General features: G+C 45.2%; 1 protein-coding gene across 4 annotated transcripts in view; it reads right to left on the reverse strand.

Moving 5' to 3' along the window:
• AP2B1 (adaptor related protein complex 2 subunit beta 1) overlaps positions 1 to 13,482 on the reverse strand; it is a 77,674-nt gene that overhangs the window by 58,343 nt on the left and 5,849 nt on the right. For all 4 annotated transcript variants that reach the window (XM_030472221.1, XM_030472223.1, XM_030472219.1 and 1 more), the window contains exons 3-5: positions 13,336 to 13,441; positions 11,140 to 11,275; positions 10,044 to 10,289 (exon numbers count right to left, since the gene is read on the reverse strand). In XM_030472221.1, the coding sequence (XP_030328081.1) occupies positions 10,044 to 10,289; positions 11,140 to 11,275; positions 13,336 to 13,441 (488 nt within the window). The remainder of the gene's footprint in view (positions 1 to 10,043; positions 10,290 to 11,139; positions 11,276 to 13,335; positions 13,442 to 13,482) is intronic.

Here is a 13,482-nt window from a genome sequence, read left to right on the forward strand (position 1 = left end):
GCCACAGGCAAAGGATGCACAGAAATGCTGTCACCGTGGGCTGCCTGACATCAGAGTAGCCACATGGGACAAGAACATCTCCCCTTCCTGCAGCCTCCAGACTTCCACCCTGGGTAGCTTCACAGCATCTCCAACCCAGAGCCCTGACTGTGAATGAGGGCTTGCTTTTAGGACTTTTTCAGGAACTCACATGGCAGCATTAATGCAAGTGTCCAAATCAATGCTGAAGGTGGGACGCTATATGGCAACCCATTAGATGTCAGATTCCCATGAAGTGCATCCATAAGAAGGAGTGTCAGATGGCAAGATGCATGTAGGAGCATGGCCTGTGGTCTCCTTGGGTGTTATAAAAGGAGGACTGGATGAGGCTGTGAAACATTTGGCAGTAGCTCGGTTCTGCCAGATGAGCTGGGATCCACAATCTTATAGCCCACAATTACAGCTAGTCCTCACCTTCTGCCTTAGCAGAACTGTGCTGCTGTCAACTTGGTGACAAGATAAATAAAGCAGAAGGGGATAAGGGAATAGCTTCAAACTTTAAGCAACATTTATTAAAGAGAAAAAAAAGTCCTTGCTGGCGATTCGCACTGAACATATTGATGTGTTATGGTATGCCAACAAAAATAATTATCATCTTCAAGGCTTTTTACACAGCAGCAGCACAGTTGAAATGAAAACAGATTGCAGGAACCAGTCCAACATAAACACTGGTTCAAGCATGCACGTTCACCTCTCTTCACTGGCACTGCCATTGGCTTCATTATGAGACAGGAACAGAGAGAATACAAGCTGGCACTGCATGGCTTCACTCCAGTACACGGCGGCTCCGACTTTGCTGACAGCTCTCACTAAGTGATGGCTCAGGCAACATGGAAATAAAGATTGAAGCACGGTCCGGTTTGGGATACTAACACTTATCAGTCAGGTACGGGGAAAGAAGTCCATTAAGTCAACACCAATTCAAGTATTACCTCACCTGGTAACTTAGTGTATACTTTCTGGCCAAAGAAAAAGTTCAGCTTTGATGTTGCAGATTAACTCTTCAACCCAGTTGACAGTTTCTTCCTTAACAGAGGAACACCAGACAGTGAAGTCCAGCTGCACTGAACAGCAAGTACAAGGTACAAACGGATAAAATAACTTACACAACAGGTTGGGTTTTCTCACCCATACAAATAAGAATCAGTGATGATATACTTGCTGGGGGGCACATGAAAAGTAAAGCTATAGCTTTACAAGGGGTACAGGACAAAGTCCTACATGAAACTGGACAAGTTTCACAACCGATTCCATACCTTGGCTGAGGAAGAAAAGCCATAAACTTCTTCAGCAAACAAAGTACTCTCTGCATTTCAAAACATGCAACAAGTTCATTTTGTTGAAAACCAACCGGGAGCCACATAACTTATTTCACAGATAGGAGGAAGGAGACTACAGGACAAGAAATTAACATCTACTATAGTCTTTAGTTCTCAAAAATAAGTCAGAAAACTAAGGTCAACCCACTAGCCAAACATACATGAGCCCAAACAGGTACTGAACATGAACTCTTAAACTCGTAAGTTAACTCCATGGCAGAATGCCTCACTTGACTCACAATCAGCAGCACTGTCTTTAACCTAAGAGCTACCAAGCAATGAGAATGAGCCTAAAACCCACCTAGAAAGTAGAAATGCAGAGCAGACTGAAGATTTAATAATAATAATAGGTGGCTGGCTTGCTGATGTAAATCAGTTCACCCTGGGTTCATATCAACAGTATTCAAACGCAGTCACATCCCGTTAGAGCACAGTTGAGCTGAATGACAATAAACCTGATTTTTGGCTGGAATTTCCCAATAAATTTAGATTCTCAAAGAAGCATCACTGGGATAAACTAAATCTCCCAGGTTCTTATTAAAAAAAACACAATAAACCCTGCACTTAAAACTATATTACAGATTTAATGAGAACCCAGCATTTTTAAACCCACCTACAGACAAACCCCCTCTGCAGCCAGAGAGACCAGATCCGACCCTGCGGAGAGCTGCAGAGGTAGGAACACTGATTTGCCAGTTATTCCTTCTGGCAGCTCAAACCTTTAGCTCAGAGCAAATGGTATAAAATGCATTAACAAAGAGGAAAGGGGGTGGGTGAAAACCTGAGTGTCTGCCTATCAACCCACACGGAAAAGCTTTGCAGGGGATTGGGGGGACAGGAGGGAAGCTAGGCAGATCTAGAACGCCCAACAGTCAAAGCAATCAGATTATTTTGCTAGCATCAGAGGCTAATTGGAAATTAAACCAAGTGTGTAATGGAGTTAATGAAATACAATGTTCTGCTGTTGAAAGCAGGAACCTCTGGCTCACCATCCCATTAAAATGAGGAGAAAATGAAGAAAAAGAGGCAAAATTAAGGTGCCCTGTAAAGATGCTGAGGAAAGGCAGCCTTCCTCACATAGCTGAAGGCTCCTACCCTCAAGAGAGCCCGGCACCACGTGATGTTTTCCAGAACAGAGAGGTGCTGACATTTCCAAAGAGCACTCTCAGCTTGCATGGTGTGGTCGTGTCACTAAGCATAGGCTCCCAGATGGGATATCAGGGGCATCCGCATGGATGGGTACTTCACACGGCTGCTCGTCTTCATGGCCACATGATGCTGTGTGCCTGAAAGGTCCCTAACAAGTGCTAACACAGACAAGCACTCCCTCCATGCATGACCCCTGCTTCTGTTCATGTGACATCTTTCATCTACAAGCCCCTTTTACTTTACTTCCCTAGAAGTGGTCTATAAACAATTAAAATGGCCCAATCAGGCAAGTCACAGAGCCTATATGAACCTTTCAAACCGTTAATGCATGCAACATACATGGCTTTAAATTAAAGCTCTGTAAGACTAACACATCCCCAGTCTATGTAGTCGTGCAAAGCAACAGCTCCCCTGTTAAGCCTTAATTGTGACTGGTTTCCAAAGCTCAGGGAAAGTCATTCATCTTCCACTAATTCCATTGCAGGAGGTTTGCACCTAGAAGTCTGGAACCGCACTGCTGGATACATGATCAGTTCCTGACCCCATCCCGTATATTGCCTGAGTGGGGAAGATCTCCAGCTTGCTTTTTGCAAGTGGGATGAATTTTTCTGGAGGTGACAATGAAAGGACAGTCAAAGTGTTATGCTTCCCACAGTGTGCTTGTCCTGACTGGTTTCTGTACTTCCCTGCTCCTGCTATGCGCTGCAGAACAATGCCACTCTGTGGCAGACGAAAACACCCTCCTGCTCTGATGTCCTGCAAAATCAGAATGGATTAGTTGTAAGACAGGAGACTGCTTCCCCCAATTATTGAACCTCTTGTGGTAGGTGGGCAAGACGCTCTTCAGGGATGGCTCCAACTCAAAGGATTTCTGAGCCCCCCAGTACAGGAAATTAAACTCTGTAGGAAGCCACTGAGGCTCTGAAAGCCGCTATGCTTCTTCCAGCAAGTGCCAGGCTCTGATCCCAGACCTATCACACACCACAAAGGATTTTTATGGGGTGTTTTTCCTAAGGCCCTTTGCAATTTTGCTTGCAGAGGTTCTCACTGGCACCATCCAGTGGCAAACAGGGCTGTCTCTGATCCAGGCAGCTATTTAAAAGACAGGCACCAGCTAAGCATGAATAAAAGCCTAACGCAGCCCTGAAAAGGAGGGTGCAGAGTTACAAAGCAGCATGGCCACAGCACTTTTTGACAAATGGTGCTTGTCATTAAGTCGAAGTGTCTGTTCCAACTGGAAATGTAACATTTAGATACATGTCAATAAAGCTCCCCAGTGCCCTGGTTGATATTAGAGATCCTGGAATGATCTATTCGGCAAGACTAACGCTTTGGGAATTAGACACATACTGGTAGGAGCAACTGGAAGGAGATAAGTCTCTGATGGATGGATTTGTCAATTAAGCTTTATAAATGAGGAGCCTGGGAGGACAGACTCTGAGAAGTCATGGGAATTCATGCATTATCATACAAACTCCTTGCATCTCTGTGCCAGGGTGCCAGTATTCCAAAGGCAAAGAAAAGCACAGCTTCTACAAGAAGTGCTCAAGACCAGCATCCTTCATCCACAAGCCTACAAAACCCATCAATCAAACAAATCAGGTCCGACATACAGGCTTGGAATTCCCTCAGACCTCTTTAGGATGACAACCTGGATTAAAAAGTAGCTACCCAGTAAGTCAGACTCCAGCTTCCTCTGGAGGAGCAGACGCAGGAGCTTAAGCCCAAAGCCAAAACCAGGTCTCCAGAGGCAGAGCAAGCAGGGTCAGGGTGGCTAACCTGAAGCTGTGCCATTAATTGCAGACAGCAGCTCTCCCTTCTCCCTCCAGTTTAAATCTTTGCAGTCTGACTGCTGCAACACAGACACACAAGCTGGCTTCTGAACTCCTCTGGCAACCTCCCATGTTGCCTCTTTCAACCATTGCACCACATACATTAACGTAGCCACTGTTTTATACGGGCTCCTCTGTAACCTATTGCATTTCCAGCTTGCTACTGCTAGCTGTCTGCTTACTTTGCATGAAGTGGTGCTCTCCCTTGTGGGCAGCCTCATGTAAACAGCAGGAGCAGTGATTAAAGAGCCCCAAAGCGAAGCCACCACTCTCTAACAGCCCCTAAGCAGTGGTCTCATTCACAGCAGGCAAACAAACTCCACCTACTGATGCCTAGAAATGTCATCAAGCATCTCCCAGAAGGAAACATATCTCCACCAGTGGCACAAAGAGATTAAAAGAGCCCCAAACCACACACAGGACCAACACAGACATGGTTGGGGACTTGAAAACACAGACTTCATTCTGCAGCACCTAGGTTGAAAAGAGGGATGTTTTCCAGCCAGGGTATCTCGGAGGCAGCCCCAGACTGATGACCTGCTGCAGAGGCACAGCCCACAGCTCCCAGCAGTATTCAACACTCCAGTAGGATGTGAATTTCCAAGTCCTTACAACCTTCATGAGCAGGAATCACAAACTCATCCAGCAGTGGCAGTTTACTCCTGGCACTAGATAAAACATCAGCTGCAGAGGGGAAAACACACAGCTGTGAAAAGTCCAAGTTTCCCCATGAGGAACAAGTGCCTTCCTGTGCCCATGTTCTCCAAGAACAGTCCCACATCCCAGACTGCCTCCTACAAAGTCCTGTTGGGACTCAGAGGACCACCAACAGCTTCTCAGCAAGAGGTTCATTTCTCAGCTTTGTTACACAGAGGGATAGAATTCCTGCAAAGTACACAGTGGAAGACAGCCCAAGAGACAAAAAGCTGCTTCTGTTTCTAAACAGGCTTATTCCTCAGGACACGATCTCAGAGAGACATACTGCTTGCCAGCTAGTAGGAAAAAGAACAAAAGGAGGACCTTCTTCCTCCATAAGGTCACCCAGGAAGCCCACACATACCCTGTGAACTTCTGGCTGGCAGAGCAGGAACCTACATGTCTTGCTGTCACAGCAGGGCAGACAAGAGAGCACTGTGATTTATATCAATAGATTTTTAGTCTAGTCTGTGAGCTATAGAAACTCAACACTGCCAGAGGGAATTCTGATTAGATTAAGATGGACCTCATCAGCTCTGGTTGTCAGATCTCAGTAGACTCCTTTCTTAGTGCAGGTTAATGCTAAAGGCAAAAAAACCCCCCTGGCACAACAAAAAAGTTTAATTATACTCCACATACTTGATGTATTTCCTAATCAGCTGCTTCTGTGATCTCAGTTTACTCCGTATTGATTCACAACGGTGTTTCTCCCAGTAAGCTGGGATGTGTAGATGGTGTAATACATAACATACTCCTGGGCAGCACACAAGTCTATGCAGCCCATGAAAACCCAGGAGCAGAACAGCCACACCTATGAAAGGTCTGATTGTGCACATCACAGGGACAAAACAGAGCATAAGGAAGAAGAAATGCTACAAAAAGCAATAAAAACCCCAACAGCACCTGGAAAAGAACTGGGAGAAGGTGACATCAACCTAACTTAAGCCATGTGGATAAGAGGCAGATTGACAAGAAAGCTATTCCATGAGTTAAAAGTTACTCTAGAAGGTCAAGGATTGAAAATATTTGGAGAGAAAGGTCATTCCGTTCAAATATTAAAGACCAGGAAGGCTTAAGATGGATTTCCTCTTGCATTTTTCTGCCAATATTTACATTCCTGGAGAAAACCAAGTGCAGTGAAAGAAGCCAGGAGGGAACTAGTTACAAAATAAGGTGTCTTAACGACAGCTTTGGTTCTGCTTTAAGCTGCTGCCATCTCGTGGTCCTGCTCTTCATCACCAGGGCTCAGCACTTGCAATGCTCCAACGAGCAGCACGCATTAGGTCTGAGTCACAAGTGTCAGACCAAGAGTATCAGGAGAAATTAAGAAGAAAAGTTTGCCCAAGACTTCAGAGAGCCCCTGGCCATCAGTAGGTGTGTAAGAGACCTACTTCTCCCACCCCACTACTACCTACTGCTGTTGCTGTGTGTGAACAGTGTTGTGCAGTAACCTGCGTACAATCAGGAGAGCACAAAAATCCTGGGATGTCACACAAACTGTACTTTGTTAGAACATAAGGATTATGGGAGGACATCCTTTCTGAGCTGTACTACACCTGCAAGAAAGGTCCTGAGCACTGAATAAGTGCAGCAGCACACTAACAGCCTAAAACAGGCTCTAGCTTTGCATCCATCCAGGCCTGGTTCTGATGAGCTTCATGCAAGGAAATGCACAGCAAAGAAGGGTTTGCCTTAGACGGCTCTGGGAAGAAATAAGGGTTCCCTCTATGAATGGAAACTCATTGCTAGGATCTCAAGCAACAAAGGGCAGCCACAAGCACTTTACACCCATGTGTAAAACGAGATTAAAGACTCCATCCACAATCAAACCTCTGCAGTGTAACCACCCAGTAACTGAACCATGCCCTTGTATGCGCTATTGGTCCATTGCCTGCACAGGGTAAGGCATCTCAGATAACTCAGCTGAAATGTAGCAAGCCACCAACCCATTTGGTAACTTGCCATATATCAATATATATGCAATTAGAAGTTTGAACTAATTCATCCAAGAGGAACTGCAAAGCTACCACAGGCATTTTTCAGAAGCAGCTAATGAACTACCAGACTCAGGTGTCAGTCCTTTCATCACAACTACAGCAGCTCATCTGCAACCCCTCAGCTCTGCAAAAGATCACTGTATTTGAACAAAGGCCAGATCTTCACCATAAAAGCCCAGTTAAAGAGGGAAAGCGTCTTGGTTGTGCACCTACAGCACCTCAACAGGACTTGTCTGAACGTCCCCAATCTCTATTTGCATGATTCTATGATAATAAGCTATTAGTCTGAATATATATATACGTATATTTGAAAAAAGCCCAAACAAACCAAAACGTTTTTGACGAGGTCACCTCCAACTTAGACACAGAATCATAGAATAGTTTGGGTTGGAAAGGACCTCAAGATCATCCAGTTCCAACCCCCTGCCATGGGCAGGGACACCTCACACTAGACCATGTTGTCCAAGGCTCTGTCCAACCTGGCCTTGAACACTGCCAGGGATGGAGCATTTACCAGCATCATGATGAGGGTGGTTTGAGCACCCTGATCTCTGCACAACTACAAGGCAATTAGCAAGCCCCAGATGGAGTTGTTACTCTACCCAGCTAGAATGCTTAGTGCTTGCTCATGTGCTAGAGGCAGCCAACTACAAACCCATAAGAAACCCCTTCCTAAATACTATTTTTCAACAGGAGGTTTTTAGCTCCTGCTCCAAATCCTCACTTCTCAGAAGAGAGAACAAGTGTGGATTTCCTGTCTACAAAATTCTGCTTCATTAATGTCTAATGTTGCCTATTTCCACAAGTCATCAGAAGAGGAGAAACATTTATAATATAAATATGAATGAGTTTAGAGAACAGGCTGCAATGATTGAGATGCAGGATTTACAGAGGAACAGGCCATAAGGATGGATCCATCTGTACCATTCTTGTCAGTGATCTTTCTTTGAATAGCCCATACTGATTCATACATTTTACTTAAAAAGATTTACTTAAAAAGATTACAATTTACTTTAAAGTCAGCAGCTGAAAGAGCCCCAAGGCTGATAAAAGCTCTCCCCATGCACCCTTAAAAAGCAAAAATAGAATGCCCTGTTTACAGCAAAACCTGGGAAACCAGTACACTGAACCCCAGCCATGTGATCCTCTCAAAACCTGATCTGAAAACACATCACAGGCCTCTCCTTCATCACTATCACTCCTCCAAATCACATTTTCCTGCTGGGAATCCTCAGCTTCGGGAAGAGCAGGCGAGTACAACGTGGGGCAGGTGCTGTGATCCTGCACAGCTTCAGTAGCTGTAGAGCTGCAAAGCTTTTGCTGTCCCAGCCCATCCTCATTCCCACCAAGGAGCTCATTAGTTGTACTGATGTTTTATTAGGAATCCCTATGCTACTCTGGATGGTTTATTTAGCAAACGGAGCATACGCCGCCCTTTGATATTTCTCCTCCTCTCCTTTGATATTTCTTCTCATTTAAGTCAGTATTAAGTTAATGTACTTTTGATATTGGTGCTCTCCTAACAGCCAACGGTTCATTTACCAAAAGTTAGTTCCATAGAGATCAACAAGCAGAAGGAGCAAGCAAAACCTTATTAATTTCCCTTAAGAACCACATCTTTTCAGCCTGAGCTCCTCAGCTCATCTCCAGGGGCTGTAATCAGCAAAAGAAAATCAAACAGTTGGAACCAAGGCTAAAAGAGTAAGGTTATACCCCTGTCCATAGCACACACCATCACTGCCTGAGAGCCAGTGAATGCCAGGGGCCAGCATTTAGGCAGAACTAAAGCAGCCCAATCAAGTGCTCTCAGAGGCTGCAAGGACATCCTCAACATTGAATTAAAAAAGCAGGTGTTCCCTTATATGCCTCTAAATTGCCTAGCCAGAGAGAGCATCTTCAAGCAGTCATCAATATTCATGCAGAAACCTGGCACAGAAAAACACCAGGGAGGCATTCAAAACGAACAGGAAAGAGCTGGATATCAGAGGCAACAGGCGCCTGTATCTTCTGATAAGCACCAGTGCTCACAGACTCGTGCCTGTGAAGTCAGACACCTTTAGTTTTCCTGTCTCTAGAAAGCTGCAAGTAAAGCAGTCAGCAGCCTTCTCTCTCCTACTAAAGGGGATGGCACCTTACCACCTGCACTTGATGTACCCAAACCTGCCCAAAGACAGCTGTAACAGGATGGCAATTTGCTTTCTGTGGTTTGATTCATGCACCACAGAAGAGCAGTTAGACCTGCCCCATGTAAAATGATGTCTTTAAGTAGTCTTTTAGCTCCTTTAGACCTGTGCTCTAAAGGAGCTAAAAAAGCCGTGACATGCCTAAACTGAGTTAAACTGAGCTGCAGGAGTTTTAGCCCCTGCTAGGACTCACAGCAATATCAGTATGCTCACTGGAGTCCAGATGATCACAGGACAACCATAATGAATGACAGGATTATGCAGTAGGGCACTTCAATCCATTGGCCACCACCTTTTAGTTACAAAATAATAGCGGAAGATGCCCGACATGGAAATGGACCCTTCATCAACCATAGTGAAGTACTGATTTAGTAGGTAATTTACTCCTGTGAAATTCTTGGTCTTGATCTCCACCTCTCATGACTCATTTAACTTTATTAAACACATGAGCATTGATTTTCTCCACTCATTACAGGCTAGTGGATTTATCTGCATTAGTGAACGAATTAATCCATTGAATCTCACTCCGAGAGCGAAAGCCTGCAGGAAAGCAATCGCTATAAGCTGTCACCAAGGCAGCAGCATCAAGTATTTCTTGCTCTTCTGACTGATCTGACCAGGAACTTAAATATTCACTGCAGCATTCGAAACAGGCAAAAGCCCAAAGAGATCAAAGAATAGAAGGTACTTCCTGTTTTCTGAGGCAACAAGTGTTCACTAACCACCACATACACCATGGGGCACCAGTTGCAACAAAAAAGACTTCACATTTCTTATTATCTGCCCATTGTGAGCTCAAGCAATGCACTGGAAGAACATGTACATTACCATGGGATTGGAGTCTGCAATCAGGTCACGCAGGGAATCCAGAAATCCTTGGTCCTCCACCATCTGGGCATTGATGTCGTGCAGCTTCGCCACACAGACAGCTGCAGTCTTCCGTACATAAGGGTCTTCATCCTTCAGACACTTGCGAAGAGGCTCACACAAGTACTCCGTGATCTTGTCCACCCTGATGCATCCCATTGTACGCACGGCCAGAGCACGGATCAGAGGGTTTGGGTCTTCACAGTCCTGCAATAGGACAGAAATGCAGTAAGCAAACCTGCAGCACCAGCCACTGACACCTTTCCTGCAGCCAGAATCAGGCTGTTCTTACTTAAAACAAAAGTCATTCTCTCTGATTACATGCTAAAAAAAGGCAATTATTTCAGATCAGGGATAAAAGGTGGAGCTTGCTGGGTCACAGAAACATTCTACACTATCTCAAGATGCTTTCAGGCTATGTTAGCTTGTAGATTTGTGATCTCTGTGTCCCTTGGATCTCTCAGGCAAAGCTTCTTTCAATATGACCTAGCAGCTACAGCTAAGCTAGAGACGCAGCTCTCACCACCCAAAAGCTAGCCACAGGCGACTTTCAAAGTAATATACTGGTTTCCAGCCTTGCTGGTTTAAAGGAGCAAGAGAACATTATGGGAAAATTAATCAACTAAACACAATGCCACAGTCATTAAGGGCTACTTCTCACGGGCCATCAGTTCTAGGCATAAGAATCCCTTAAGTTTGCAAAATATGAAGCAGTACACAAAGGCTAGCCTTTCTGATGAGGAAAAAGAAAAAGCAGAAGGGAATGTAACACTTTATACTTCAAGACCACATCATTTTCCATACATCCAATCCACCTGCATCTCTGAGCAAAGCTCCTCCAAAACAACCTAGAAAAGGATGGCTGCTGAATGACTTACAAAAGCAGAAGGTGCATTTACCTTCCACTATCTCCATTCCCTACAGCTGAAAAAACACCTTCCCTTTCAAAGCATGCGAGCAAAGTGACGTGTCTTACCAGTGCCTTCAACACCTTGAACTGTGAACTGCATGTGAAGTGCTGAGCTAGTGCAGACTAGTGTCAACACTTTCTCTTTACCTTCACAAAGCTGTTGACAGCCATGATGGCCATATCTGGCTGACTTTTGGCATAGTTCATCAGGTAAAGGTAGACCAGCTTCTTCAACTCCAGGTTGTCAGTCTGCATGCAGTTCACAACATCAGGAAAGAGTGAGCTGGATAGACAAGGGAAAGCAAGGGAATAATTTAGGTTGGAAGAGATCATCGAGTCCAACTGTTAACCCAGCACTGCCAACTCCACCATTAAATCATGTCCGTAAGTGCCACACCTACACATCTGTTAAATACCCCCAGGGATGGCAACTCCATCACTTCCTTGAGAGCCTGTTCCAGTGCTTGACAACCCTTTTGGTGAAGACATTTTTCCTAACCTCCAATCTAAACCTCCCCTGGTGCAACTTGAGACCATTTCCTCTTTTCCCATCGCTTGTTTCCTGCGAGAAGAGACCGACCTCAAGAAAGTCTCTCCCAAACCTCCTTTTCTCCAGGCTAAACACTCCCAGTTCCCTCAGCTGCACCTCACATTGTGCTCTAGACCCTCCAGCAGCTTCATTCCCTTCTCTGGACCCACTCCAGCACCTCAATGTCTCTCTTGGAATGAAGGGCTCAAAACTGAACGCAGGATTCGAGGTGCAGCCTCGCCAGTGCCCAGTACAGGGGGAGATCACTGTCCCAGTCCTGCTGGCCATACTGGTGCTGACACAAGCCAGGATGTTCTTGGCCTTCTTGGCCATGTGGGCACAGTCCTGGCTCATATTCAGCTGGCTGCTGACCACCACCTCCACGTCCTTTTTTGCTGGGCAGCTTCCCAGCCCCTCTTCCCCAAGCCTGTAGCAGTGCAAGGGGTTGTTGTGACCCAAGAGCAGGACCTAGCACTGAGCCTTGGTGAACCTCATACAAATTCACCTCAACCCATCAATCCAGCCTGCCTGGGTCCCTCTGAAGAGCCTTCCTGCCCTCAAGCAGATCAACACTCCCACCCAAAACTAAGAAAAGCAGTGAGACTGCATGGTATGCAAAGGGGATAGATAGTAACAGTATCAAGCTGGAAAAATTGGAGTTCCACTTTAAGTATCCTGCTGTCTAATGAGAGGTCAACTTCCCTCCCAAAACAGTTTGCAATGGCTTTTATAGTAATCATTTAATCTCTGCTAGGGCTTTGACATGGGTCACTTCTGGAACAAGTGATAACTAATGCAATTTCCTAAAGGTGTTTTAATTGGGGAGTTCACCAAACAAGAACATTCTGCCTGGTAATGAACCCACAAGGAAAAGAAATGTTTAAAAACGTTTTGGTAATGCAGGACACTTACAAAGAACCTGCAAATCTCAGCCTGGTAAACTCTACAGAGATTAGAAGCTTCAATGCTGACAAGCTGAGTTGCATGCAAAACTCCAGCAGCAATCTGTACTCAGCACTGCAGATGGACTCAGGTAGTTACACAAGGAGATCTGCAGCTCTCAGGTACACTGTAGAGAGCTAAAGGTGAAGGGCAAGTGCTGCTGGCCAAAAAAATTACTTTTTCTTTCCTGCAGTTTATCTGCCCCTTCATTCTACGATGAAGTCATGCTGCTAAATTTGCAACCTCGTATTATTTCCGTGGCAACAGAGCACACTGCCATGAATCCAGGACTACTGCGACGTTGTGGGAGACTCCAGTAACAGGAGAAGCTGGAAGGGAGAAACGTCCATTGAAGCAAGTTTTTCTGGTTGCCTCAAAGACAGATAAAGTCTTGGAGACAGTGCTGCAGAAGGTAAATGCCTGTGTCCTTGAGTCACTGTGAGGCAAAGGTTCAGTTTTAAAATCACTCACTTTGAGATGTAGCTTAAATTGATGCTCTGACAAGTAAGGCTAAGGAAAACACTTGGACTTGCCTTTCTAACACTAAACCACAAGCTACCAACAAGTGAGAAAACATCATCTAAAGTGACATACAAAATGGATGAATTCTGGATGAGTTTTTAAATAAAAAAGGGCTATTGGCACCTCACTAAACCAGCACTGAAAGCAGTTGTTTCTTTTGCTCTCAGTAACAGGAGGGAGCTTTAGGAAGCTGTGGCTCAAGCAGAGCACAGGCAAGGACAGAGCCAGCCTCAGTACCCAGCCACATCAAGATGACAGGCTCAGAGCTGCCCCATGGAGATGTGTTGCTACACCTGACCAAATCCCAGGACAACCAGAGCTGCTACAGGTGCAAGAAAAGTTGGGTTTACCTGACATCCTTCCCCACGGTCATGGCTGCAATAACCTTCTTCACAGCTTCTTTCCTCTTCTCTTTCTTTTCATTATTGAGTTCAGCCTTCAGTTCAAAAATCTCCCCTGGCAGAAGACAAAACAGATTGAGCCTCTTGGGAGCTGAA

The sequence above is a fragment of the Strigops habroptila genome, assembly GCF_004027225.2.
Source record: "Strigops habroptila isolate Jane chromosome 13 unlocalized genomic scaffold, bStrHab1.2.pri S16, whole genome shotgun sequence".
NCBI lineage: Eukaryota > Metazoa > Chordata > Aves > Psittaciformes > Psittacidae > Strigops > Strigops habroptila.